Source organism: Magallana gigas, chromosome 9, assembly GCF_963853765.1.
Source record: "Magallana gigas chromosome 9, xbMagGiga1.1, whole genome shotgun sequence".
NCBI classification, from domain to species: Eukaryota; Metazoa; Mollusca; class Bivalvia; order Ostreida; family Ostreidae; genus Magallana; species Magallana gigas.
Genome location: NC_088861.1, coordinates 34,019,417 through 34,035,979, shown reverse-complemented (window position 1 = coordinate 34,035,979; position 16,563 = coordinate 34,019,417). Strand labels below are relative to the sequence as shown.

The window sequence follows — 16,563 nt, the reverse complement described above, 5'->3', positions numbered from 1 at the left end:
AGTGCTTGAACACGAGCAATGATTCTTTTCTGAAAATCATTGTTTCGTTTAAATAACCGGCAGATGATGAAATAAGACATTTATCTTAATTAATTTTCATGTTTTAACATAAATCAGAGTAGGAAATGATATAAAAACGACCAGTACTTAAACATTTTAAGAATATTATCCGAACACTCATACTTCCGTTTGAAATTTGTCATGAACTGAAATCTCGGGGAAATCTCATTCTTTCCAGCACCTCTGGATTTTTTTACATACTTAGCATCGATAAAGAAAACTATCCAAAAACATTCGCAGGGATGAGTTGTGACCACAAAACAAACGGGTAACGACCTGGAAGTCCGTGCAGTCAGAACCACCCATATGAAAATGTCTACGATGTGTGGTGTCCAAATTAACAGATGCGGCTGAAAGTTAGTTTCAATGCATAATGTAACTGTTGGAAATGATCTTAGGAAGAATAGAGAGAACATAAAACCGAAGCATCGGGGGGGGGGGGGGGGGGGGGTCCACTAAAGTCTTCAACTCGAACGTGGTTGAAGAAATATCAAACTACCTTCAAATACATTATTAGATATTTCTCTCAAAGGGTTTAACTTGTTCTTTCAGACCCATAAAAACTACTCTAAAAAATCAAATAGAATTCTGTATTAAATGTTGATGATCCGGCTAAAATTTTGGTCTTGAATTCTATCAAAGTCTTTTTCCAGTGACTCTAACCATTTATTTTGGCATATCGCAGTTTATATTCATTTTGCGTTCATTAATTAATAAAAAAATATATGTATAAAGTTCAAGTGTCTTGTGATGCCCTGTCAATATATAAATTCTCAGAAACACATACACGATCACCTTCTTCGGTTTCTTGCATAGTATAAAATTACAGAGAACAACACTGTCTTTGAAGGCGCCATTTTTAACACTTTGCCCGATTTATGTCTTAAAATAAAAATAATAATCCATGGATGTTACAGATCATGTTTATTTTGATTATAACACAATTCTAAAGAAATTGTTTACTTTACACCGACGGCAGAATAAAATTAAAAGGATGTGCAAAGTCGCACGCTTTCGAATGATACTAACCTTCGGTGATGGACCAAAATATAGGCTCTCGACATGTTTATGTTAGACTTAAGATATATGTGGTTGCCTTACAATATGTCAGAATTGACATAGACATGACAGTTTTGTAAAACGGCTGTGATGAGATTTTATCTCACATTTCTGTTTTAAGATAGATCTTAGTCCTTAGATAGTTTTGCAAGACGGGCATGGTTTCTTGTGTTTATAGATACAATTATCCACGATAAAAGCAAAATGTATATGAAAATTACATAAATACAATACATATATACATGAAAATATACTTGTACAAATATAAACAATAGCAAACCTCGAACACTGTTTACAAAAAAAAACCTCAGAAAAACTCTATATGCAGTACTGTGCTTGTAAGATCTTTTTTTTTTCAAATACAAGTATTCAATATGATAACATTATTTACAACTAGTTGTAAAATTCTGTGTTGTTGTTTTGTTTTTTAAACAAGCAGAATGTGACAATGTGTTCTCTTGCATTCAAAAAATGCTGATGTAATAAGAGATGTTTAAACTGGGTCTATTATGCCGTATTTGTAGAGCACTGGTTTAAGTTAAACGGGTTTAAAAGCGTAAAACACCTTTCACGTTGAAGGGAATACCCTATTAAAGCTATAAAGGGAATTTGTAAAAAGAAAAATATTTAAGAATCTTCTATCAAGTTCATATATTATTTTCTGATGCAGTTGGTCTCATTCTTTTAGTAGCTATGTGTTTCACTTGGACAATTACTCATTGGTTATTCATATTTAAAGGATTGTAATCTCCATCAAAATTTTTTGCAGTTACAATGATTCACATAACCATGATTACTATTATTGTGGTTCTGAAAATAATATGTGGATTGGTTTCAACAAATAATGAGGTATTCTAAATGATTTACAAGTATTATTATTTATTTTGCATATTGTCATTGATGAAAATCGTGATTATATAAATCTGGTTGTGACTACATGCAATTTTGTTAAAATAATAAATGAAAATGTTCTTTGCATAGGCAAGTTGTCCCGAGTCAACATTTTCAGCTGTGTATGTGGAATCATGTCCCCGAACAGTCGATGAATAGAGAGAAGCAGGCAATAGGAAAAACTGTAAACAAATTGCACATAGTTGCACATTTTCGAATACCACTGTGTAATAAATGCATGGGAAAATGGAACTCTTGAAGTATGTGCACCAAGCCAACAGATTATTGGTAAAATATCAAGTTTGAGGTGTCATAAATTCGCTCCGTATTTTAAAAAGCAAATGAAATTGAATAACAAAACACAATTACCTTTTCCAGGAAAGGTTTGTGCTGAATTTAACTTTGGAGGAAATAGAATACAGCGGAATGATAACACACAATGTCAAAAATGTCCAAAAGTCTACAATTCTAGTGATGCTTTTAGATGTAAGTATCTTTCTAAAAACACTCACCATGTTGTTAATGATATGATACATCATATTGATCAGAAGCTAATTTTACTGATTTAAGTTAAGTTCAAAGATTTATGTTTGCATCTTAAAAAATTATTGTTTTTAGCTGTGTGAAATTAATTTTTGAATTTGCTTAGGTTTATAAAAAAAAAATTTCAAGGTATATTCCTCATTCCACACTGTATTTCCTCACGTTTCAACAGCACGACAGGAAAAGGTAAAAAATAGCGTGTTTGAGAAACTCTTAAAAAATATTCAGCAACACACAATGTTTGTAGTCCTACTTATATTTTTTTAGGTTGCACGAGGGTCGTCCAAAGCAGCAAGTCTGATGAGGAAAGTAACATGATTTCTGAAGCACAAGAAGAAAAATCCCTCTAAACCATGCACTATCGTATAGTAACATATATGAGGAAAACGTATATAGGTGTATTTTTTATAGTATCAATAAGGATGATATGTTGCCCGATGTTGAAGGCAGATAGATACATTTTACTAAAAGGGTTTCGAGTCACTAACGCTATTATTATGATACCTCCCCCCTCCTAGAAAAAATGAAAAAAGAGCGAATGTGAAACTATCAATGGTTTGATAACATTTGTATCAATAAAAAAAAATCAAGATGTCTAATTCAAATGTCATTATCATTATCCTAACATTTTCAGAATTTTTGTGTTTGGCTATTTGCGCAGGTAGGTTAAGGCAACTCCGAGTTAAATGGCCGTCAAAATTATGATCAAGTTAAAAACTGTTTATTTTTATGAAAACTGTGCTGAATATTAATACCAAGTGAATGTGTTCACCAAGATATTTTTCTACTTCGGAATCGATTCGATTTTTGAAGCTGCTGTGCCATGGTATCACTTGACAGTTAAAAATAGATCACTTTTTACCTTAACAAAAAATCAAAAAGTGTAACACTACCCCGATGTTCATTTGTATGTATAATACGATAATTTGATCGGCAATTAGTTAAATTTAACTAATATTTCTCCTAAAATAATGTTAATTGCATCAAATAAATAGTGTCATTATTTATCGGAAACCCTCTCAACTTCTTCAATTTCATTGAAATTACTACGTATTTTTCATTTACAACAACAACAAAGCACAGGATTCTAGCAGCACTTTCCAGGTATTTTAGGTCATACACTTTCGATATTTACCAAATTCATCTTTCATATTATTTGGGGTAGTGTTACACTTTTGCCTTTTTTTGTACACACTGACAGGGGAAAGGCCGGTCAAGCCATATAAATGTATATCTGCTTACCTTATAACACTCGCTAATAAAACAAAATATCTATGTCTGTTTTATCTTGATTATATCCTAACTGCCACTCACCTAAATCTTGGGTATCTGTATTAAATAAGTCTTATGTTGGCATTGTTTACACTGCATTCCGATGATTTGTCTCCCGACATTGATTTTCTCTATAAAACTTGCTTGTGACGTCATCAATGGTAATTAAACATAATACACAGAATTTGAAGATATATTCAATTAAAAAAGTTTCTAGTGACATTTAACGCCCTTAGTGTTTATAATTTAAAACCAGAGATAAAGTTAAAACATACATATTTCTGAATAAAATATGACATCATACTGCTAATTATGACGTTATATCTATCAGAATAATTTTTACTCAATCGGTTGCTGAAAGTTGCCTTATCATACTCGCGTTGAACGTGGAACCTTACACGAAGAACGTTAAATAAATATTGATATTTTATATAACCTTTGATGTAGCGTTCTTCATAATTGAATATAATACGTTATATCAAACTTTCATTATTCTATTGGCAGTATTTTTATTTATTAGAGAAATGTATAGTTTTGAAAGAGATATAATATTGTACAACCAATTGATAAATTTTAATTAAACAAAAATATCATATCTTTGTATTTTGTATATAGTAAACCCGATATCCTGATATTTTACCTTATTCAAATCTTGATATAAATAGGTACCCAGATGAGTCCAGTCATTTGTCCAACAAAATGCAAATCGCCCTGATTTCTAAATCTAACAAATATCAGGGTGAAGTGTCACGTAGGTGAGTGATGCAAACTTACCAATTTACCGCCTTACACTTAATAAAAAAACCCCAGTGTGATGTTGGGAATGCATTGCAGATGGCGGCAAATTCTCTCAAATAATCAGTGCAAAACCAAAAGATAGACTGTTAATCGTACCTATCCTTCAGATACATTGATAAAAAACTGTTATCGTCACATACCATTCGATTCTAAAGACCAAGAAATAATTCTCCTTTAACATATGAACAATTAATTGCTGAAGTAAAGGTTGAGAGATATATAAATAAATTATAAATAAATATGTATAACTCGTATGAGTGTGAAGAATCAATTCCTTGAGTAAGTACATTAGTGTGACTGTTATGAATTATTATAGACAGCTACAAGTGAAAATTTATTCATCAAGTTGCTCACACTGTAGATTTAAAGTAAACATATTATATTAATTGTATATAGGTCATATATGGCTCTTCATGATAATGCATTAAATAAGGACCTGAACTCAATTTCATATATTGATAACAATATGTCCTGTCATTGATGTAAACGGTTTTAATGATATGTATTACATTAGTTAATATTTCTGATCATTTGGGAATAATGTTTAAGTACAAATATATGACTTAGCTAAATATTTGTGATGTGAACATTTAGTGAAATGTTCATGTGTTGTCTTTGTTGTGTGTTTATATGTTTTATGCATGTATTGCTTTAAGGTGATCTACAAAATATTTCAAATAAGTCAAATAACATACTATTAAAAGCAGTCGAATTCTACAATCGACTTGGTGTTAACATTTAAGACTTATCAAGACCGGGTTACGATATGGACTTTAAAAAGGAGGAAAGTTAACTTTTTAAACCACGCACTGGTTTAAACATATCTTTATGCTTGTAAATAATACAAATTTATGACTCATCTCGCCAACTCATCAATGTTCCAGATAAGGGAATACCCTACGCAGTTCAGGATTAAATTTTGTAGCTTGATGTTTGTTATTATTATCAATATTATCATTTGCTTTTAAAGAAAGCAATATCAATCTATCTTCACTAGCATTTACCTAAAACATTGTCTTGCTAATATTCGTACATACTTTATTAGGCTGCTTCTGGTGAAATTTCGGATATTGATTTTTTTTTTTGGTTGGATTACAAGATTCGTTAAACTAGCATCATAAAGGTATGTTAGCTTCATTGCCCTAATCTAATATTTTTCAAACTCAATATCTGTTTACGAAATAATTAAGACTTTTGATCAAAATGTTTTAAGTTACACGGCCAATTTGAAAAAAATATAAATATATAAATAAAATTAGCTGTATATGTTTTATCACAAATTTTCATATTCTATTCTGTAATGTGAAAGTTGAATGTGAAGGCAAAAAGATAATATACATTCGCACACGTCTTTTATTTCATTTTCTGTGCATGGTGTCTATGTCACAAACTATTTTGTATCATACTGTTTATAAGAGATGTTATCAAACAAGGGAGTTTCTTACATGAAAATGGACATGCTGAACACGTTCCTTATTTTTGCTGTTTTGAATGTAATTGATGCAATGGCTAAATCAAGAGAGGTGAGATTTTGAAATATTTGTCCTCAAATAAATAATGATCCAATGAAATTATTATTAATTTTTAAAAGTACTTTCAAACTTTCATAAAAAAAATTTATTTAGCATATTATTTTTCAGACAAGTTGTCCATTGTCAGACAAGGTTGAAACAGTTAATTCATGTCCACAAACAGCTGTGGAATGGAAAGAAGCAGCCGCTAGGAAAAGTTGTAAAAATATATTGCATAACTGCTCCTCACTGGAATACCACTGCGTGATTAATGCATGGAAGAACGAAACGATTGAAGTATGCGCACCCAAAGTCCTTATCGTCGGTAATGCACAATGTACAGCATAATTAAATACAATTCAATTAGCTATTTCTATCATAAAATGTATCAGATAAAATGTTAATTACCCAGTTAGATTAATTATTATTCATTAGCTTTTAAATTAATAATTATTTAGGAAAGGTGTGTGCCGAATTTAATTTTGGAGGAAACAGAATACAGCGGAATCATAATGCAACATGTGAAAAATGCCCCGAAGCGTATAACTCCAGTAATGCTTTTATGTGTAAGTATAATTTGCTTTTTATTTTCAATGCTAATTATTAAATGAATCGGTTGATCTTTACGAAAATAGACCTGACAGGGATTTATTATCATTAATTGACATACACAGAATGTTATGAATACGTTGAGAGATCAAAAGTATTGGATACATCTCAGAGAAACACAGAATCAGCATATGAATCATTTGATCTAGATGATGAGCTATCACCAACGCCGGGTCAGTTTGATCACACGGATGATAAATCTTCAGTTGCAGGACTTGAATCAAGGTTCATATTTTTTCGAACCTTATTAAAGTTTCAATCACCGACTCAGGAAAACGTACATACTTTTATTTAATTTAAATCGGATTTTTCCACTATAACAGTTTAGAAAGTAGTTGTTAGTAACTTTTGTTATTGCTTCATTACAGGATAGTGATTGGATTAAGCGTGACGGTATTAATATTAATTGTACTGATTACCTCCTCTGTATTACTTCTCATTCGTCGACGGCGAATAAGACACCAAGAAACACGAGATATATATGTTTGCTCAGCAGTGAAACGTAAGTACACTACACAAACACACACACACAATATATATAAATATATATATATATATATATAAGTTGCTTTGCTCTTTTTTTTTTAAAATTCCTTGTCTTCAAATGGCTCTCTTTTATAGGTTTGTTTTTTACTCGCTGTAGTGATAGATGTAAAGCAGGACAAGATATACATTATATGTGTATTTAATGTAAAAACAAAGGCTTAAGTAAATCTATAATGGACTTCAATTTTTTCAATTCAGCATTTTATTTTAAAATTTTGTTTCATGTTTATCATGTTTTTTAACACCAACCACATGTACATATGTTGTAGTTTTTTAAATATTTCTTAAGGTCACTTACAAGAGGACCAAAGATCAGAGGACCACCTTTTGACGACAGATGACTAAAACCTTTAACATGGGACATGTATTGAAATAAAAGTATACAAGCAAATGATCTCATATTTTAAAATGAATTAAAATGCTCATCAGAAGCGTCAAATCAATTTTTACTCAATGAATGCAACTTTGTAAGTTAAATTTTCAGTTATATTTTATGTATGTTTTTATTATGTAATTTTGATGTGGTAGCATAAAATTTGGTTATTTGTTAAATAATCGTGTATTATTTAGATTAGATATTCTCTATTTTTCCTTTTATCAGCATCTATATTCATAAACATTAATATGATTAATGTATATTTTATTCTCGTTCCGATACAGACAAAGACAAAATAGTCTGAATTTATCAAAAATTTATTAAAGTTATACATTGCTGAAAACAGTTTTATGTTATATAGATAAATGGGAATGTTCTTTAGTCTAATGAAGTTTTGTTTTGAAAAAATGTCATAAGAGTAATATGTACAGTGTATGTATTATTCTGTTTTAATTTTTTTTTTTAATTTTCTAGCTGTCCCAATTTTCGTGTGTAAAGATAAAACAGAATAATAAAGTATTGTAGTGTATTTTGCGTTTGATCAGGATTGCTGATTGTTATCACTTATATAAAAACTTGTGGAAGTAGTTTACTGAAATAGTCGTGCATTTCTAATGTTTAAATCTCTTTTCAATGGAAAAAAGTTTGATAAATGTGCAGACAAAGGGACACCTGATATTAAAATGATTTTTAACTGTCACAGTGCTGGATGATGTAATTTTGTATGTTTACGTTTAGATAATAAAAAAATATAAACTTTTATCTTATTCCTATGTTACACTTAATCTGGGACACTTATCATATCTCGGTCGTTTGTGAATGAAATTTGATTTACGACGAACGGATAATGCGTGGGAAAAATTAAAGGGAAATATGTTCTCCTTGACCGTTCTCCATGGTTCGTAGTTTTTAGTTTAAATTTTGTTATTAGACCGATACACTAAACGCATCGTTCGATTTAAAGATAACGAGAGAACCAGTGTATATACAGAATATATTCATATATACATGTGACTTCAATAAATCCACATTTGAAGGGAAGAAACAAAAAGAAAAAAAGAAATATAGAATTTGGATTAGTGTTTGTTATAAAATATACATCGCATCGATGTTTGGAAATAAAAACGGTATCCTTACGTTGTTGATATGCTATATTATTAACAATTTAAAAAAGACAGCATCATTTTACAAGTTCAATTTGATTGTGTTATGTAAGTCATAATTTGTAATCTAAAAAACACTAACAGTTTTTGTAATATTTTTTTTTCACAACACGTCAAGTGTTTTTAAACTTTGAAAACACCCTCGAAGAGCACAGGTTATTCGTGATGTAATGATTGTTTGGCCTTCACAAAGACTTTAAATAAGCTAACATTTAAACGGATTATCATGTATGATGACTCACCACTCTGTACCACCATATCTGGTGCACACAGAAAACACTGACCGAAAAATGAAATGATCACAATTGCTCTATTATGAAGCTTCTCTCTCCTCATGGTTGTTTCTTTTATCTTTATGTAAATATTTTAAGTTTTCCTGAAGTATCCGTGGCAATGAATACCATTTTGTAAAATCAAAGAAGATTTAATTTATGATGACGAAGATTGAATCGATTTTATTTAATTTAATAAAAAAAATATGTTCTGAAAATCACTAATTATACATCAGCTGGTTTGTAAAACTAGTCGTCAGCATTTAATGCACCGGTTTTTTATAATGATTTAAAATCATCAAAAAGGATCGAGCGGTAATTCAATTCAGCGGTAATCATGCATTCAACGAGTGACATATACTAGTATATTTCACGGTTACAGAAATGAATCATGCTTGGCGTTTAATGTTACAGTCACTGCAATAGAGAAGGAAAAATCTACCATTACGAACAATGAATTAAATTGTATTAAAAACTGGTCAGTTTGTACCTCACATATTGACAAAGCAATCATACGTGTGTCTCGATTCAACTTAAGAATCAATAAATCAAATACATTTTGTTTATTCAAAAAATTGCATCGTGTCAAATTAGTAATATAATACTATATGTTCTTTAACAGCAACGCGTACTTAAATTCATAGCAAAATAGGCTATAAATTTAGAATTCAAGTTGCTCAAAATTCGACACTTTGGTAATTCTGCATGCTTTTTTTAAAATTCAAAGTACAACCATTATCAAAATTTAAGTTTTGTCAGGATAACGATTTATCCACTAGGTAATAACGGACAAATTTTTGTACAGGACGACATTTATACAATTTTACTTCCGTGAAATTAATTGTTTTGCCTACAAAATGATAAATATAATATTGATTTTAAAGCATAATCTGATGGTTACTGTGAAGTAACTTGAAATTTTACGTTAGGAAATTACCAATTTAGCTGACATGTCTTTATTATTTCAACGAACATTTTTTTAGAGGAAATTATAATATTTTATTCTCTAGTCTACAAGTAATGAGAAGGAATTTATATATCACATCTCTCAGATGTTTGTCGATTAAAAAGTTAACTGGATGGAAATGTTTTGTTTTAACTTGAGATGTTATATTAAACAAAATGTTTGATTTTGAGGACAAGAGAAAGAAAACAAATGTCATTTAGAGAGATGTTTTTATCTCTTGGACTTGTTGTATAAATATTACATATATTTCAGTTTGGTATAATTCTACTATAAAAGAAGCAAACAAACCAGTTTTTTTAAAACTCCGGCATGAAGAAGGAGGAAATGTTGTGTAAGACTTTTTGATGATGGTTGTAAACTTTTGGAATTTATAAAAATCAAACATAACCTCACTAACAGTTTTATGATGCAATAGACTTGAACATAAATTTCTAATCATTAAAAATCTTAAGATTGTATTCCGATAGCAGGTAACTATATGCATTGATAAAAAAGGAAATAAAATCAATATTGTGTTAGATTTTGTAAGGGTTATATTATCTTAAATAAGGTATGCAAAATTGCAATTCAAAAAATACGTTGATTTAAACACCTTTTGTACTTCTGTTATCTACACAATGTGGCTATTTTGAAAATACCCGTCTATTACCGCATTTGGGAAATTACCTTTACATTTTAGATCTAAAATTAGTTGATACGCTTGAAGCGGATCTATGTCGCATATATATAGGCTGCAAATGCTGTGCGATTCATTTTAGCTCGAGACAGTGCAGTGATAAATTGTTGATGCAGCATTTAAATTATTTATAACCAACTGACACAGTTCAGCTAAAAGACATTCTCTATTCGTTTGTTTACGATTACTTACTACACACAAACACGATATGGAACTTTATAGATTGGTCTTTGGTTGTTTAACATTAATTGCATTTTCTAAGGTAAGTTTGGATTTACAAAAATAATTCTTTCTTTTGTTGACTTCTTTCATCTATTGTTATCTCAGTGTTAAAACATGAATGTTAACTTTTTTAAAAACTTCATTTTGTAGGCTTTTGTGAATTCCAATGAATGCAATGACAACTTAGCAGCAACAGCAAAAAAAGTGAAATCATGTCCACAAAACCACAAGGAATGGATCAAAGCAGCTGCAAGGAAAGGCTGTGAAAAAATGGCAAACTCTTGTTTATCATTTGAATACCACTGCGTAATTAATGCATGGGGAAATGAAACAATTGAAGTATGTGCCCCCAAACTGCAAATTGTTGGTAAGAATGCAAGTACTCGACGGATAAATCATCAAATATATGCATATCATTTCAGTTGCATGAAGTAATTTCGTATTTTTTAAAGCATGACATTTTTTATGTCATTATTTAACTTACTGTTTTCTGCAGGAAATAATTGTGCTGAATATAGCCAAGGCGGGAAAAGAATTCAACGCAACGGAATTGTACCATGCAAAAACTGCCCGTCTCATTACTTTTCAAATGAAACTTTCAAATGTAAGTTTTATGTGTTTATGAAAAATTAAAAACGCAATGACATTTGTTTAATTAGTTTAAGTATCTTTATTCATAAATATTCTCTTAATGACCTGAAATTCAAGAAATCATGTTGCTCTTCTATCAGATCAAGAATGTTATGAGCACGTCAAAAATGCAAAAACAGCACATACAACACAACTGACAACCGAATCGATATCAGTGGAATCAACAGAAGAAAATGTTTACCAATTTACATCAATAACTCCTTTGGAAAATTCAGCACGACTAGTTCAAAATATTGATAACCAAAATACACCGAGTCATATGTAAGTAAATTTAAAAATAAAATGCCCATTATAATAATGGCGTACTTAAGAGAGTTGCAAAACATTAAAATAATTCAATCATTTTTATCATTAAATTTTAGCTGTGTTTTTATTGATTCAGATATTATCTAATCAACCAAAATGTATTTATGTTTTTAGCATCATCATTAGTGTGTGTGTGGTCATCGGTTTAGCTGGCATAATAATTGTTTTCACAGTTAAACAACGATCATGGGCAAATAAAATTTGCTCTCATTTTAAAAGTAAGTATTTGATTTTAACGAAACTTACAAAATTCTTTTGTGTCAAATACTAGTTGATTGCTATCAAATGTTTATTTGATGTTTTAAAATAAATCTTTTATCTTGTAATCTGCTTTATAGGAATAGTTTTACAAAGTGAAGAATCAAAAATGACAAAACAAGGTACGTTTAATTTTTTTTCTTCGTCATTCATTTAGAAGAAACATTGGATATTTAGATGTGAAAAATGGACATGTATATATTGTTCATGTTGGATATATTACATGCGTATTTATATTAACTTATTTTGTAGAATCTGCTATTAGAAATGTCGAGGAAGGCCCCGAAGTACAAAATTGTTTACTGGAAAAGGAAACGCAAATACAGAACGTGTTCTATAAACTTAATGAATCTTCAGACAATGCCAATTCAGATGCATTCTCAAGCTGACACATTTTCTATTATATGCATTATTTGTATGTTCTGTTATTTATGTATTTATTGTTATTATTCATGTTTGTATTGACTCTAAATGGCAGCTACTTATTAAATGAATTAAACCTAAAACAATCTGGCTTTCGACATAATATATGGATATATTATTGAAAACAATTGAAGAAAAATCAATGTTTTGATAGAAACAAAAAGGTATAAATTGACATAAAGATTCCATCAAAAGTCTTAATCTTTGTACAAATGGCCCGTTTTTAAGGTGACACTTTTCCGAGATAATTAGACCTATTTGAAATTGCCAACATCTTTCAACTTTGTGAAGAAAAAAATGTTTTAGTACCAACTTTTTTTTTAATCCTTTAGTTCATTAAGATAAAAACAAATTATATATGTACAGAAATGAAATTTTGAACTGGAGCGGAAACCTAATCTTAAAAGATAAAACACAATGGGGAACGTTCAGTGTTAATCAGGAACTTTAAACATGAAAATAATTATGTTGATTTTAAAGATTGCAACATCGTAAACAATGTACAGATCGCAAAAGAGTGTTGGGAATCGGTTTGTTTGTTTAAATAGATTAATAGTAATAGCTAAAGATTATTTGGTATGAAATCAAGACACTTAAAACACTTCCGTCCTTTATGAATATAGTTTTTTAAAAGGATCTGATAACGTATACACAACCTTTAAAGCCAATCCTTGTCCTTGATCTATATATCAAACATTGGTTTTATCTTGTCTATCGTGTATTAGTCATCCTAAAGGTCCTTCAAATAGGATTTATCGATGACGTATTTATGTATACAAACCACCGGCTGCAAAAAAATATTATTTTTTTTCTCAAAAATACACAAAAATATACTTTGTACTAGTCTAATATTTCTACATATATCAATAAATTACATGTAAATAAAAACAGGTTTGCAAATAAAGACATAGATAATGATATGAATTTCCATTTAAAAAAATATATTCGTTTAATAGGATACGTGTATTTATTTAGTCTTGATGAATCGTTTTCGGAGAGTGATTCGACCAGATATCGTTATGAATAGTAATGATAAGTTGTTAGCCTATACAATACAAACAATGGTAATTACACTGTATTCGGAGGTTGTTAGAAAAGTTCGCAGACAAATTGATGTACGGCAAAATTACTGTGTATTTTGTGAGATGGCGTATGTTTTATTGAATGACTACCAATTGAAAATAAGTATACAAAAAAAAAATTAAATTTGAATATTAAAAAATAAAGATGCAGCATTTTTCACTTTGCATAAAATAGATTTACGGAGCACCATTTCATATTTCCACGACGTCAGGTGACGTTAAACAACTGAAAGTAAAACCTGTTAGTCTCATTCAAGGCAATCATCTTTCAGTTCCACAAACTTTTCAAGTCATTCAACCCATTTACAAAATGCACTTTCATACCATTAGTTGTCAAGTTTTTGTACAATGTCTTTTGTGGCATTTCGGAGATCATTTAATAGGTAAAAAAATATCTGCCACGCAGGTAATGAAGGTGCAAGACCCCATTGGAAATAACCTTTTTAACAAGGCTTTTAGGGGCTCTCCTTAGGTAATAATTATCATTTGTATGTCATGTAATCTATATAATAACAATATTGAACAAATTGATTCTTATGAACTTGCAAATGCATAGAGCTGTGATAATGTCTGGGGTTTTTATTTGATGTATGTTACATGTATATGTGTAATCATAACATTCTACATGTATGATGTATTTACCTGAATTAAATTAAATCCGGGCTGTATAGGGGATTAAGGTGCTGCAAGAGTTCAAAATATCTGTTCTACTATCTTCAAACCTCTGCAATTTTTATTATAAACCATTGTCCTAAAAAGGTAACAATACCTTATGGTCTCCATCGGATAGTTTCCTGTGTGCACAAAAAATTAAATGAAACTCGGTGCTCCAAAATGTCAATTGTCAACGTTTTTTACTCATTTTTCAAGCGTTGTTCGTCCAAATTCGGCGATAAAACGGTCAGATTTTTATCAATTCAATGGAAACTTTTACAAAATGATATTCGTAGGTTTTTGTGAAATGATATGAAATATCATTAATATTTATGCGCTGAAACGATACACTTTCTTAATAAGGAAAAATGCGCACAAAATATATAAAATGGAAAAAAAAAATGAAGAAACCGTGAAGCATATTTTATCAAAATATTTAAGTTGTATTTTTTCATGGTGCGTTTAAAAACCCAAATATTTACATATTTCTTAAAAAATACGTCAGGATTAAACCTGAAAAGTTCCACCGCTATCATATTAATAGTCCGCTCACATTCAAATTTGTCCAAGAACATTTTTAACAACCCTCGTACACTTCGAAACACACAGTCCTTATAATTGCAACTAGTGTAAATGTAAATTAAATGCACTGCAATGGAGTAAAAAGTGAACTATTCTTACTACGAATGTTTTAAATTAAAATTGAAAGATTTAGATTTAAGTACTGATATGAAGCTTAAGAATATCTAAAGCGTACCCAAAATGTTTCCTTAGATAAACAAAACAGCTATAAATCAAAGTATAATTAATACGAAAACGTAACTTTATTTTTTGATGAATTTGAATAGTCTGTGTAGGTGAATATCGTAATAAAAATGCATAAAAACAGCTGATAGCACCCAACCATGATATCTTTGTTGTCAATGAAATCAAAAGTGAGTAGTAGTGATAAACATGAATGACAAAACACGCCATGTATTGAAAAAAGTAGACTAGACTTTGACCCGTGCGTGCACGGGTTGACATTGCATATCGGACATTTACGAAATGGGTACATCGACACACCTTTTTATTGACATTTACATAACAAAGCTATAAGCCTACAAAAATGCTATTATTTTCACTACAGTTTCCTTAGTTTGAATAATCTAACTGTGTCTCGGGAAAGTCCCTCGCCACAGTTAGAATGCCTCCCTTATACCCGTAATGTAGCAGAAAATTGCAGAATCGCTCCGGAACGATTTTGGAGAAAGTTGATGACGTTGCGTTGAAAATAACAGTCAATTCATCACAACAAACCTTTTTGAGACTGCAAATACCTCTCATCGAAAAATTTTAATCCATAGAATGAAAGAATTCGAAACCTTTTCACCAACGTATACGTATTTTCTTTGTAAAACTGGGTCCGTAGGACATTATTCATTTTTATGATAAAACACATTATATCTTCACTCTCCTAACAAATATAATGTAACTTTTTTGCATGTAATTAAATATTTCTGTCATCACGAAAACAAAAGTGAGTTCTAAGTTGAAATGTATATTTGTTATTTTATACTTCTTTTCATAGGAAATCAATAATATATATGAATAGAATATATAACAAAAGTCCAATGAAAATTTACCCGTATTTGTATTATTATTTCTGAGTTTATTCACGCATATGTGATAGTGTGGAAACATAAACTGAAGATCCCTTTAGCGTGAATGTATTGCGCAAGCGCAAGATTGTAAAGTCCAAAAAATCCAGGTGATTTCCGGGAATTTTTGAGGAATTTTCGTTGATTATTAAATAACGAAGCTTAACTGAGAAAAAATAAAAACAAATTGGGAATCTTCACGTACCAATGATGTTTAAAATATATAAAACAAAAGACAGTATTTTTCTGATTTCTCGGTATTAAAGACCAAAAATTCGATTCTATTATTTTTATATAGTAGTATGGATAGAACGCTCTGCTGATCTAAATATATTAAACGATGTCAATCTGAAAAGAAATGGAAAGCGTGGATAAACTTAAATGAATAATATCATTTGCAATGTTTGTGTAAGAAAGAAGCCTCTGTATTTACAAGATAGTTAATTGTTAAATTTTATTCAATTTCGATTTGCAGGAAATAAATGGAACGTATAGAATCTAAGTTACGTATAATTCTGCAAAAAAAAAAAAAACAACAAAAAAATCCCCAAAAAAACCACAACAAAAAACCACAACCCCCCCCC

General features: G+C 30.1%; 1 protein-coding gene and 1 long non-coding RNA gene across 2 annotated transcripts; both read left to right on the top strand.

Moving 5' to 3' along the window:
- Nucleotides 1–6,843: 6,843 nt before the first annotated feature.
- Nucleotides 6,844–7,667, top strand: LOC136271652 (uncharacterized). Its single transcript, XR_010709586.1, has 3 exons — nucleotides 6,844–6,968; nucleotides 7,112–7,245; nucleotides 7,579–7,667. It is a non-coding gene; the product is annotated as an uncharacterized lncRNA (long non-coding RNA).
- A 3,147-nt stretch (nucleotides 7,668–10,814) lies between these two features.
- LOC105333432 (uncharacterized) lies at nucleotides 10,815–12,689 on the top strand. Its single transcript, XM_011436408.4, has 7 exons — nucleotides 10,815–11,005; nucleotides 11,116–11,332; nucleotides 11,462–11,569; nucleotides 11,697–11,877; nucleotides 12,037–12,140; nucleotides 12,261–12,302; nucleotides 12,433–12,689. Exons 1-7 carry the CDS (start codon nucleotides 10,952–10,954, stop codon nucleotides 12,567–12,569), a joined length of 843 nt encoding a protein of 280 aa, XP_011434710.3. The 5' UTR covers nucleotides 10,815–10,951; the 3' UTR covers nucleotides 12,570–12,689.
- The last annotated feature ends 3,874 nt before the right edge of the window (nucleotides 12,690–16,563 follow it).

Bases quoted from the DNA above. Each gene is read 5' to 3' on its own strand.
- LOC105333432 (XM_011436408.4), top strand. From the start codon at position 10,952: ATGGAACTTTATAGATTGGTCTTTGGTTGTTTAACATTAATTGCATTT. The intron at 11,878-12,036 runs GTAAGTAAATTT...TTATGTTTTTAG, and splicing joins CAAAATACACCGAGTCATAT to CATCATCATTAGTGTGTGTG. The intron at 12,303-12,432 runs GTACGTTTAATT...CTTATTTTGTAG, and splicing joins ATCAAAAATGACAAAACAAG to AATCTGCTATTAGAAATGTC.